Here is a 13961-nt window from a genome sequence, read left to right on the forward strand (position 1 = left end):
ACCAGGTGCCCAAGATGGCCAAATCCAAATCACGCCGGCACTGCACAAGAAGATGCAGTTGTCTGTTGAACGAGGAGGAGCAGAGAGCCTAGGCTTCGAATTTTAATATCTGCATCTTCTCTTTGTAAAGGACTTATACTTATTTTTTAAGTTGGGCAATTTCTTGAGAAATTATTTGACTTAAAGAAGAGTCTGTAATAGGCCACATTGAAAAGACCTGTGTACTACCCTGTTTTCCTTGCCCTTTTAAAATTATAATCATTTCTGACTTAAATATTAGTCTGCCAAATTAATTAATGAACACCACTTATGCCTCTTTAACTTCTTTCTTAACTAGGAATTTTACTCAGTTATTAATAACTCATGAGATTTTTGGTTTGGGACCACCAGACACTATATGCCTATTGAAACACATAGTATACCCCTTGTCACAAAGATTTAATTAAGTAAATCTAATTAAACCTTAAAAAAATTTTTTTTTTAATTTTTAAGTTCTCTCTACACCTAGCATGGGGCTCAAACTCATACAACCACAGGATCAAGAGTCACATGCTCTACTGAGTGAGCCAGCCAGACACCCCTAATTAAACCTTTAGATCTAATTTCCAGTTATAGATCTACATAGAGGAATATATTCCAGATCTGAGGAGAGGAATGTATTAGACAACATTATAAAGAAATAATAAGACAAATGCAGAATGAAAGTCACTGTAATGAAAAAAGAGGTTAAGAGTTGTGATAGATTAAATGGCTTATTTTAAACTATTTCTGGGTGTAGGTTCACTTTAGTATAAGCTTCATACTGCTCAAAAAGAATGTATAGTATTCAAATATTTGTTTTCCTTTTGTGATTACTTTGTTTCAAAGACTATAAAAACCTATAAGGTTTTGAGTTTTTGGGGGTTTTTTTGACTAAGAAGGACTTTCCAGATAAAGCTTTTTTTTTTTTTTAAGATTTTATTTATTTATTAGAGATAGAGTGTGAGAGAGAGAGCACGAGGTGGGGGAAGAGGGAATAGGAGAAGCAGACTCCCCGCCGAGCAGGGAGCCCAATGTGGGGCTTGATCCCAGGATACTGAGATCATGACCTGAGCCAAAGGCAGACATTTAACCGACTAAGCCACCCAGGCGCCCCAAGACTTATTTGTACTTTAAAGGAGCAATCTTCAAGTTGTATTGAACATTGTCTAGTAAAAGGTGATTTTAAATGTTTATAGTTTTTTTGGTAGGCATATTTTTTGTTAAATGGAAGAAAATCTGTAACACATTTATCATACATGTAAATTTTTTTTTCTTTTCTAAGTTTTTCAGTTAGGAAGTGTTTGTGAAAGATCCTGTGTGAAAACTGTTACCCTTTTAGAAGGCAATGGAAATGAAGTTCTGCTTTAATATCTTGCATATGTTTATTATTTAAAGAACAGAGTCGACTACTAGCATAATTATTTCTTTTAGCATTTATTTATTTTATTTTTTTAAAGATTTTATTTATTTGGCAGAGAGAAGCACAGCGAGAGGGGATACACAAGCAGGGGGAGTGGGAGAGGGAGAAGCAGGCTAAATCTTTTAGCATTTAAATCTTTTTTTAAAAAACTGAAGTATAGTTGACACAATGTTACACTAGTTTCAGGTGTACAACATAATGATTCAACAACTCTATATGCTCTGCTCTGCCCAGCATAAGTGTAGCTACCCTCTGTCACCATACAGTGCTATTATAATACCATTGACTGTATTCCCTGTGCTGTACCTTTCATCCTGTGACTTAACTCATTCTATAAGTGAAGGCCTGTACCTTTCATTCTCCTTCACCCTTTTTTGCCCATTCCCCTACTCGTGTGTGTGTGTGTGTGTGTGTGTGTGTGTGTGTGTGTGTGTTTGGAGGGAGGGGGAGAGAGAGTGTGCTTGCAAGAATAAGAAAAAAATAGATAATCCTGTAGAAAAATAGGCAAGAGACTTGATAGGCACTTCACAAAACAATATCCAGATGGCCAATAAACATGAAAAAAGTGATTAACCTTATTAGTAATCAAGAATTAGTAAATAAGATTACTAAATAATTAGTAATTAAATTACTAATTAATTACTAAGATTAGTAATCAAGAAGATTTAATTAAAATCATGATGGAATTCCACTGTATTCCTACCAGAATAGGTAAAAGTAAAAAGATTGACAATGCCAAGTGAAGGCAAGGATGTGAAGCTGAGTTTTCATAAATGGTGGGCATGTTAGTTGCACAATCACTTGGAAAACTGGTCTTATTTACCAGGGTTTAATGTATTCATACACTGTAAACCAGCAATTTCCCTTCTAGATATCTAGTCAACAGAACTGTATTCCATATGTACCAAAAGACAGGTTCATACCAATATCAATTTAATAGTCAGAAACTGGAAAACAGCATAAATATCCATCAGAAAGAATGCAAATGATAAATTTTGGTATATTCATTTAATGAATATTATGTAGTAGTGAAAATGAATGAGCTGCAGCTATACAAAACATGAATGAATCTCATAAACATAATCTTAAGACAAAGGCCAGGCACAAGTGATTCTATTTATGTAATATTCAAAAACAGGCAAAACTAGCTGTGATGTCAGAATTCAGGGTATTACTCTAATGGTTATGTCTGTGGATAAAAGTGGAGGTAATGATTGGGAAGGAGCCACAAGGAGAGTCCTCGAGTGCTAGTACTGTCCTGTTTCTTTATCTAGGTGGTAGTTAAATAGATAAGTTAATTTTCTGGAATTCATTATGTGTGTACTTCTCTGATGTAAGTTATACATGAATAAAAATATTATAAAAGGGATGAGGAAGTTCTTCTGGTATGGAGTGATCTCTAAGAAGTAACACAAGCGAGATGCAACAGTGTTTATATTATGAAACATTTTGGTTTCTATTTATAGCATGCCACCTCTTTTCTTCTACCTCTGGTTGTTACCCAAGCCCCAGCCCTTGGCCATCTGTTTTCCCTCTAATTCAGTCTTAGGATATAAATTCCTATCTCTGTGCTCCTTGCGCCAACCCTAGTCCCAATTTATCACTTGTTTTTTTTATTTTCAACATTCCGTGGGCTAGTTCCTGTTGATTATATCATGGCTGACACAAAAATCAAACATGTCTAAAACGTAATTCATCTGTCTTCCTCCCTCATGTCTACATAAGCTACCATCCTGATCTTACTATTTCCTTCAGTGGCTTCACTATCCTCTAAGCTTGAAATATTTGTCATTGTTGATCTGATTCTCCACTGGACATCCAGTCTGTGTTGCCAGCAATTTCCTTTCAGCATTGTGAAATGCTTTATTTCCATTTACAAAGTTACCATTATAACATCATTTGGAAAAGCTACAATAGGGTGTTGCTAATGCCCCTATCTTCACCTTTCCTGCAAATAACATGTCGCTAAAATGTCAATTGAAGAAAATGTTTCAAAGTTATACAGTGATGATGGTTGCATAACTATGAATGTACTAAAAACTGCTCAATCATACACCTTAAGGAGTGCATTTTATGGTACAGGAATTATATCTCAGTAAAGCGTCATTAAAACAAAACCGAAAACGTCATTGAGAGCATGCAGTGTTCCAGTGGGATTGGATTTCAGTTTTGGTCTTTCATCCAGAGCTAGTCATTTATCCAGTTTCGCTTTCCTATCCAGTCTGGGGCATTCTGTCAATAGAGAACTTCTCTGAGTAGTCTAAACTGCTTGATAATAACATATTCATACTCTAGTAAGTGCTTTCATGTATAAGATTAATAATCTTAGGAGAATAGTCAAAGCCATGGATATTATCCCTGTTTTAAAATTGGGGAAACCAGCAAAGACAGTGATTTATCTGGAAGTACAGGGCTAGTCTTAGAATTCATTTCAACTTAAAGATATTTATTGAACTAAGTACCAATTGGTGCAGTTGGTAGAGATATATTTCAGTCCTTTGGTCTCTGTACCCAGAGAATACCTAAGTTGCTTCAGGTTTCTCTCTGCTTCTGCTAGTCTTCTTTCCATCTCTGGACTGCTTTACTACTACTTCTTTTTTTTTTAATTAAAGATTTTATTTATTTATTTGACAGAGAGAACACAAGCAGGGGGAGTGGGAGAGGGAGAAGCAGGCTTCCCGTGGAGCAGGAGCCTGATGCGGGGCTCGATCCCAGGACCCTGGGATCATGACTTGAGCCGAAGGCAGACGCTTAGTGACTGAGCCACCCAGGCGCCCCTGCTTTACTACTTCTATTTTGTCCTTGTCATTTAACTTCAAAACACTTCTGAATTCTCTTTCCCTCACTAACCCTCTTTAAACCTTCCTTTGCTTTGAATTCCTTGGGATGACCAATTCTAAATAAATCTGTAACTTGCCACATTTTTCTTTAGTTGGCTTGCATTTATATCACCTCAGTTGATAAGAAAGCTTTTCCAAGACATAAATAATTATCATCTATAATTTTAAACATATTTTCCACAATTCTTTTCTCACTGAGTTGGCAGTTCTGAGCCCCTTGATGCTTAGTACAGTTATGTTGAATTAAATAGAAAACTCAGGCCTTTTTTTTTTTTTAAAGATTTTGTTTATTTGACACAGAGAGAGAGTGAGAGAGAGAGAGAGAGCACAAGCAGGGTGAGCAGCAGGCAGAGGGAGAGGGAGAAGCAGGCTCTCCGCTGAGCAGGGAGCCCGATACGGGACTCGATCCCAGGACCCTGGGATCATGACCTGAGCCTAAGGCAGCCGCTTAACTGACTGAGCCACCCAGGTGCCCTTTTCTTTTTTTTTTTTTTAATTTAATTTTGTTACGTTAATCACTATACATTACATCATTAGTTTTTGATGTCGTGCTCCATGATTCATTGTTTGCGTATAACACCCAGGGCTCCATTTAATACATGCCCTCTTTAATCCCCATCACCAGGCTTGAACTTTAATCTCTTGGCCAGTTGGGAAGACCAGACCCACAAGAAACACATCCTGTGCACAATTGTAAAACACATTAATTGTGAAAATAAAAACTTCAGCTTGAATGGATAAATGGTTCCGAGGAGTTCTGCTATAGCAGAACTGTAGCTTACAGTTAACTGATAATTTAGGCCCATTGTGACCTCAGTGGCTCCTACCTTAGCACCTAAAGTAATTACTTGATAATGGGTTGGTTGATATGGGCTAGTATTCTCTGGGGTGGCCACTTGCTTCTCCTTTAATGTACCATTAAAGTTAGTGGATCACTGTGGCACACATGTTATCTCTAAGGATGATGAACCATCCCATATGTTTATATTTTCATAAACTTTGTAGGTAAAGGTGAAACAGTGAAAAGCTTTCTTCAAGTAAGCAAAGTGAAATGGAAATAGCATTCTGTGTTATTAGGAGATACTGTTTATGGGGGTGCCTGGCTGGCTCAGTTGGAAGGGCATGGGACTCTTGATCTCAGGATTTTGAGTGTGAGCTCCACATTGGGTGTAGAGATTATAAACAAACAAACAAACAAACTTTATTTTAAAAGAAGATACTCTTTCTGGTAGAGTTGGTTCTCTTGCCACTCAAATATCTTACATGTGCTATTGAATTTATGACTGTTTAGTTGGATATCTTATAACTCAGTTCATCTATTCATTCTGGTGTTCATCTTTTCATTTTAAAGGTAGTCTTTGTATGTCATCTTTGAATAATTATTAGAGTCAAAATAAAGAAAATTAGCTTACTTGATGTTTTTCATTGTTGTTGTTTTATAAGGCTCAGTTGGTGGATCTGAAATCTGAACTGACAGAGACCCAGGCAGAGAAAGTTGTGTTGGAGAAAGAAGTCCACGATCAGCTTTTACAGCTGCACTCTATCCAGCTTCAGCTCCATGCTAAAACTGGTCAGAGTGTTGACTCTGGTACCATTAAGGCAAAACTGGTAAGTAGTTCAGAAAGTAACATATACTTACATGTATTTTAGAGGGTGAAGAGGACAGTTTTTAATGAGGCTTTGAATATAGAAGGTAATATGTGCTCTTTGTGGGAAATTTAGAAAATGCAGAAAATGTAAAGATCTTTATGATCATCCACAGTCTCATCCCCTAGGGGTGAGAAGTGATAATACCAATAGGCAGTTGATACTTAGAATAGGATTTTTTTCCTATTCGAAGGTATCTGTAAATATATTTAAAAGGTATTTGTGATTATAATATGTAAACTTTTTTTTTTTTTTGCCCTATTGGATCAGTTAGGATTAAGTTTAGCTGCATATAACAGAAATCCAAATAACACTGGGATTATTCTTGATTAGTACAAATTATTTTCTCCCAAGTCCCGAGATAGGTAGTCCAGAGCTGATACGATAGCCCTATAGATAACTAGGTATATCCAGGTGCTTTTTGTTGTTGTGTTCTGCCGTTTTTAGCTCATGGTTTCCGTCCTTAGGATTTCTTCATTGCAGGCAGGAAGAAGGAAGAATCTAAGAAAAGGGCAAAAGGCTGCATTAGCCTTCTTTAAAGAACTTTTCATGAAATCCTCCTCAGCGAGTTTTGCCCATCCAGTTAGCCATCTCATTGGCAATCCCAGCTTGCATTTCAGCCTTTTATTTGGTGACATGGCCACCTCCAGTCAAACTGGAGTTCTGTTAATAAGGAAGAAGGGGAAAATGGAATTAGGTGCCAGCCAGGAGTACATTTTTTTGTGGCTCTTATAAGCATTTTTCCTGCCACTGAACGTTCTGTGGTGTTTGTATAATACTCACTATGTACATTTTCCATAGGTAACCTTTGCCCTCTTAATACAGGTTGTTTAAGTAGAAAATTTTTTTAAGTTTCATTTCAGCTTAATCTCCTATGTATTTATTGTGCACTCTGTGCCAGACACTTCGCTGACCATAGGGGACACAGCAATAAGACAGATACAGCTTGGGAGAGGCAGGAGATGAAATGATGATGATAGTCATACATTTTTAAGTTTTACTTGATTTCAGTTAATTTCATTTGATTGGTTTCTAATACTGATGTTAGAATTTATTTAATTGAATATTAATTCTCCTTAAACCTTTTAATTTCAGAAATTCTGTGAATCTAAGTTAGTAACCTTGTTCAGTTTAACTGAAATGAGTCAGATTTCTTGAGGCTTCTTTGGGATGTTTGATGTTAACATTGAGAAAGTGTACTTTTTCACTAGAAAAGAATTTACTTGAAGTTTTAACATTAGATCTGAAACAGGGTACTGTAGTGGAAAGGCACCAAACCAGGTAAGTTGACCAATTTTGGTGAAACAAAAAGTTTTAATCTAACACTACGTAGTTACTGTTGCTTATGGATTTGCAAATATATTTGTTCTAATGAACTTTACCCAAATGATATTCAGCATACAGGAATTTTCCTTATAATGATTATACCACTAGATAAATTCATTTGTTTGATTTTTTTTCTAATTATCAAACTTTTTTCTTATATCTTAAGTCTGTCCCCTCTGTGGAGGAGTTGGTAAGTATGTTATTTCTGTTTTGCTTTAATATGTCATGCCGAAGTGTTTTTAGTGTCTTACTTGTGTATTACATGTTGTTACTTTGTATTTGGAAATGATGTTCGTGATGATAGTTTTTAATCTGCCAGTACCTGAAAAGTTCAGTTGATGGCCCATTGCTTTCTTCTCACTACATGTTGTTAAAGATTTTTCTTTTGTTTGTGATTTGTAACCATTATTTGCAGAACCCATCAATTATTGACAACTTCTGAGCCTTGTAATTTGCTCAAACCTCTACTTCAAAAGAGCAATTGGTTTTCCCACTTGAGTGTTTGGAAGATACATTAAGCAGACCTAGCTTTTTCCTCTTTTTCTATTTGAGTTTATCCCGAGAGAAAGAATGTGCATGTTGGTTTCTTATTCATCCGCTGCATGTATTATAACTTCTTAGTAGCAGTCTTGGAATAATTGTGTGACCTTTGAAACAACTGAATTTTGAAACACTTTACCAGAACTTATTTTAGAAAATAACAATATATAAATTCTTAATAATCAGGTTCCAGTTTGTCTTATGGCTTTATTTCTTTTGAAAATATGCTGTTTGGCTCTCTGAATACAAAATGAGCTTCTTGCTTATTACCTATTAAACAGGTTAACTAAAGATACATATTTTTTCTTTAAAACTAGAAGTGATTCATTTCAGTTTTCTTAGTCCTTTTTGTGCTTGCTTATTTTCAGGCCGGAGGGTTTGTCAGATTCATTAGGGGTTTGAATCATGAAAGCAAAATGGTCACTTAATATGTATCTCTCACATTTCATAAACATTGTATAAATAGCTCATCACAGTAATTGTAAGTAGATAATTCTCAACGTAAAGTTTATTTAGTCCATAAACCAAAGAATACTTGGTCTTCTGGGAACTCTTTTTCTGAAAAACAGCATCTGAAAAACACATCCAAACTATGGGGTTTTTTTGGAACTGATACTTGCCTTTTAGGAAATAGGTTCTGAAATAAATTATGATTTTAATAATTCTGAAGTTGTTGAAAAAGGAGGATTCTAAATTATTAGTTCTTAAAATTCTTGAAAAACAATATCTAGAAATTATGGTCTAATGGTTATATTTTTTTACAGAAGTTGAAAAAGCCTGCTAATTAATCTTCCTCTGTTTATAATAACAAATATTTTTAATCAAAGAGGTGATAAATACATCTACCACTTGGTAATTACTCATTTTAGCTTGTATTTTTTTGTGTGTGTTTAAGTGGTACTCACTGCCTTGTATTTGAATATATCATATATTGATGTTTAGCTGTATCATTTATTGATATACTGTTGTCAAAACAGTAGACCAAAGCAGATGGTTAAATTAGAACCAAAATATATTCCCAATTGTTAGAAGTTTGTTTAAATTTGTTTCTCAGCTTTTTAATATCCAGAATAAAAAGGGAAATAATTACAATAATCAGTACCCGTACAATAGAAACAGTATCACTTACAGTTTGCTCAAGAGAAACGTTTTTTTCTGGTACTCAGCTAGATCTTTATTTAAGTCTCACAAAGTGGACATGAACAGTGTCTTTCTTCCACATATCGTCAACAAATACAGCCACATTTTCACAAGATTTATAGATTCTGTGTATCAGTGAGTCAGTAAAAGCAGTTCTGTAAAGCAGTGAAAACACTTCTGCTCAGGACAAGTGGAAGTTTACAGTGTTTGGATAGTTTTCTTGATCCAAAAATAACACTTAAAATATCTATCAGGGCCCTTACTTTAACTCTCAGAAGAGTTTTGTTTAGCCACAGAGTTTGTGTGTGTTTGCATTTGACTGCCTTTAGGCAAGATTTTGTACCTTCCATTTTCCACTCTACTTTGTCTTGTACCAGCCTATCTGTTCTGTGCTTGGGTCCTGAAGGCATTCACATTCGTCACCCCTGATTTATAGGAATAGACAGACTGTACTGTATACTTTTAAGGTAAATTGAACATTATTTCTCATGTGTAAGCTTCTGATAAAAATTGGATGGCAAAGATCTTGAGGTTTTATACTCTGGCTAACACCTGTAATTCACATATGTGGACTATCTACATATGTGGAGCATAGGATGGCATCCTTTTATGAGAGCTAAAAATGGATGCCCATTCTACCTCATAGAAGGCAGATGAGGCCCTGTTTTCCTCTGCAAACATTCATTTTAACTTCACTCACTTTGACATATGGACAGATAGATGAATCAGATCCCCAAATTCAGTGATAATCTACACCATAGATATGCTTAAGTAGAGAAAATTTTTTTAATGTGTCAATATTTCAATGCATTTATTACCAGCATTGTTCCATGACCATCAAACATTCTTTAAAAAATTAGAGTATCTGTTCTAATTTAAACAGTGTAAGCTTATAATCCTCTAAGGTAAATTAGCTATAGAATCTGTATATGTAACTGAAGGATTTTGACTTGTTTATAGAGTTGTTGCATTAGGGATACCTGGGTGGCTCCGTCGTTAAGCGGCTGCCTTCAGCTCATGTCATGATCCCAGGGTCCTGGGATCGAGTCCGGCATCAGGCTCCTTGCTCAGCAGGGAGCTTGCTTCTCCCTCTGCCTGCTACTCTCCCTGCTTTTGCTCTCTCTCTAATAAATAAATAAAATCTTTAAAAAATAAAATAATTAAAAACAACAAAAAAGAATTGTTGGATTAAAGTTAATTAAATCTTCAGGTACAACCACCAGAGTGATTATTTTCATTTTAGTCTAGTTTTTTGAGTCATTTTTGGAAAGTAGATAGAGAGCAGATGCATTCGTTGAAACCACTCCTATTAGTATATGATGACATGAGCTTAGAGAAGACTAATTCTCTTAGTATCCTCGGTGTCAGAGTACCCCAAAGCATAGAATTATCTTATGTGGAAGTGGTCCCAACACCTTCTGGTACTAGTTAAAAAGAACTGGGTCCAAATCTTTGCTTGTGTGTTCCATTTTATGGAGATGAAGTGGTAACTCTTATCATATGCTTTCATTGTTGGTAGTGTAGACTGTGTGCGCTTTTATGTATTTTGGGGAACATGGTCTGTTGCCAAAAAGCCTTAAAAGTATTTTCATTACATTGTGTGTGTGTGTGTGTGTGTGTGTGTGTTTCATTAAAATAGGAGAGAGAGCTTGAAGCAAACAAAAAAGAAAAAATGAAAGAAGCTCAACTTGAAGCTGAAGTGAAGTTGTTGAGAAAAGAGAATGAAGCCCTTCGTAGACATATAGCTGTTCTCCAGGCTGAAGTTTATGGGGCAAGACTGGCTGCCAAGTACTTGGATAAGGAACTAGCAGGAAGGTGTGTAAAACATGAGTACGTTGTACTCTTAGGTAACAAATTGGATATTTAATGAGGTTGACTCTTAATCTCTTGTGGTAAATGAAACATTAATCTTTAAGAGTTATTTTACAGTTGGTTATAGCTTGCTGTTGTTAACTTAATATTGATAGCATTATATAGTGCAGATTTATTTAGCCATACTACATAAGTATTTCTGGTTTATACACATACACACACACTGATAGGAACTTATTTTGAAACGCTAATACCTCTAGGTCTGCACTTTTCAGCCATTTCCTGCCTTGAAACCATAAAAGTTGATGTTCACATGTACAGCATGACTTCCGTAAGGAATTCTTTCTGTGATCCTTGAAAAGTAATCTTGAACCTCCAGACACATTGGAATGACAGTGACTTTATCATAATAGTACAAAGTTCTGCTTGCATTAATTTTTTACAGTTAATTATTCCAGACTTTGGTGATTTATTATTTTTGGTAAATACTTTTTTACTCATTGTTTTGACATCACATTAAGAACTGATGTGGAGAGGGTGCCTGGGTGGCTCAGTCGTTAAGCATCTGCCTTTGGCTCAGGTCATGATCCCAGGGTCCTGGGATCAAGCCCTACATCGGGCTCCCTGCTCCACAGGAAGCCTGCTTCTCCCTCTCCCACTCCCCCTGCTTGTGTTCCTGCTCTCGCTGTCTCTGTCTCTGTCAAATAAATAAAAATCTTAAAAAAAAAAATGTGGAGCAAATAAAAATAATTTATATCATGTTGAAGTGCACATTTTCTAATAACTTTTGCCATATTTGAAATAATCATTTTATAAAAAAACTATCATTAAAAGAAATGTTTTTGTACTAGACTCTTGTAAAGACCTAGTATTCAGTAATATCTAAGTTTGTTGACCTACCCTGATTGTGTGCAAGACATGAAACACATTCATTGACATTAGTCGCAAAAATTGTTTTTAGATGTATTTGAATTAAGTATATGATTAGAAAAGGTCTCATTCATTCTTTTAAAAAAAAAAACTAGTTCTCTCTTGAGGACATCTGTTCTTTTCAGACTTTGGTATTTTACAAATCTGAGAGACCTCAGGAGGTTCCTGAAGGTACTAGTTTTATTACTAAGAGGTTTATGCAGAAGCTACTGTGTTCAGTAATTTTTCTGAATCTGTAATAAAAATTATAATAAAAACTGAATTTACTTTTTCCTCAATATAAAGGGTCCAACAAATACAATTACTAGGACGAGATATGAAGGGACCAGCTCATGATAAGCTTTGGAACCAGTTGGAAGCTGAAATACATTTGCATCGTCACAAAACTGTGATCAGAGCCTGTAGAGGACGTAATGACCTGAAGCGACCAATGCAAGCCCCTCCAGGCCACGTATGTTTGCTTCGTTACTGTTTCTTACTCCACCTCTTCCTTTTTCCTGTTGTCAGAGTCCTTTCAGTGTTTTTTATTCTAGTGGTATTTAAAACCATTATTTAAAAAGGGAAAGTGGAATTAAACGTATTTAGAACAGATACATAAAGTTCTTGGTTGACTTACCCTGAAATGCCCTGAAAGTGATATTTCTGAAAACTGAACTATTGCTACCAAATACATATTGCTCATACTTTGGCTCATATTTCAGAATTCTCCTGGATCATGATTAGGCATGTTTAAAAAAATTGTTTTAAGCTTAGCAGAGAACATGTGGTCATATGAATAAATTGGCAAGTATTTTGGGGGTAGTTCTTAAAGGAAATTTTTGGTAACTAGATTCAACTGTAGTTTCTGAATGAACGTTTCCACCTGTTTGGTCTTGAATTAAGGTGGAATTTGAGACCCGTGTCCATCTGTCTGCATCTGTAGCCACCATTGTACAAGAGCTTTTCTATCTGGATAAATCTTTATTAAATTTCATTACTACAGCTGTCTGATAATATAAGCCTTTCCATAATAAAAGCGTGTCTGACTCCTACCCAGTGGCTTACATATCTTAGTACCAGATAAACCATGGCCTTAAACAAGTTCAAGTATTTGTTGCCTCTGCAAATTGTATTGTAGAAGAACTGATATGTACATGAAGTTGGTGGGAGAAGAGTGGGGATTGCAGTAAGCACTTATGCCATTGTCTTCTCTAGGACACTGGGGACCATTGGGGACCATTAAATTCCAAGCAGTGGCTAGATGGCAAAAGTTATTTCATGCTACCTAAAGGAGTGTGAACTTTAACCTGATAATCATGGGATTTTTTAATAAAATGGTGGACTCAAGATTTAACATGACTTTGACAAATTAATTTGGTATAGTGAAGAGGATATACCAGGAGAGGGCCTAACTGGAGTCAAGAAGATACATGACAAAGATACTGTAATAACTTGGGGAGAAAGTGATGAATGTAGGGGAAGTATATTTGAGAGGAAGGGTAGATTTGAGAGAATTAGAATCAAGAAGAGTTGGGGGCACCTGGTTGGCTCAGTCAGTAGAGCATGTGACTTTCAATCTGAGGGTCCTGAATTCAAGCCCCACGTTGGGCCTGGAGCCTACTTAAAAAAAAAAAAAGAAGAAGAAGAATCAAGAAGACTCGGTGATTAACTGCTTTTGGGTATGTGGGTAAATGAGAAGGAAGAGTGTAGGTTTTTGGTGTGGGCTGTTGAGTGAGATGATGGCATTCATTGATAAAGCAAATAGAGGAAAAGGAAGATTGGGGGGAAATATGAGATTTGTTTTAGACGTGTATTTGAGGTGCCATTGGGACAAACAAAATATATCCAGTTGGATATATGACTCTGGAATTGAGGAGAAGTCTGAGTTGAAGAAATATTAGGTAAATTATCTATCTGCTGTAACCCAACAACGGAATTGATTAAATAACCCAGAGAAGTATATAGAAAATAAAAAGAATAGGAGGCCAAGGATGGAGAGAAACTTCTATGGAGTGAGGGAAAGAAATGGATCACCAAAGGAGGGAGTCTGAAATGGAGCTGTCAGATACAGTCCATCTAGTAAGGTAGTATAATAGAAGCCAAGGAAAAGAGGGTTTCAGGAAGGAGGTAGTGAACAGTATCAACTTTCTGCAAGGTTTAAATAGGATAGTGACTAAAAAGTGTCCATTGGATAGAGCCATGTTGGTTGCCAGTGACTGTAGAGAAGACAGTTTTAATAGAGCAGGTGGGGGCAAAACCCTAATTATGGTGACTGGAATAATGAATGTGGGAGACAAGGAACTAGA

The 13961-nt window shown here is 35.9% G+C and overlaps 1 protein-coding gene across 2 annotated transcripts in view; it reads left to right on the forward strand.

Moving 5' to 3' along the window:
- GOPC (golgi associated PDZ and coiled-coil motif containing) overlaps positions 1–13961 on the forward strand; it is a 41910-nt gene that overhangs the window by 16439 nt on the left and 11510 nt on the right. Inside the window, exons 2-5 of one of the 2 annotated variants that reach the window (XM_028117020.1) lie at positions 5725–5889; positions 7421–7444; positions 10574–10749; positions 11962–12127. In XM_028117020.1, coding sequence (XP_027972821.1) covers positions 5725–5889; positions 7421–7444; positions 10574–10749; positions 11962–12127 — 531 coding nt within the window. The remainder of the gene's footprint in view (positions 1–5724; positions 5890–7420; positions 7445–10573; positions 10750–11961; positions 12128–13961) is intronic. The other variant, XM_028117021.1, reaches the window with a different exon arrangement.

The sequence above is a fragment of the Eumetopias jubatus genome, unplaced genomic scaffold (genome assembly GCF_037043125.1).
Source record: "Eumetopias jubatus isolate StellerSeaLion01/CBP00866 unplaced genomic scaffold, mEumJub1_p1.0 scaffold_6, whole genome shotgun sequence".
NCBI classification, from domain to species: Eukaryota; Metazoa; Chordata; class Mammalia; order Carnivora; family Otariidae; genus Eumetopias; species Eumetopias jubatus.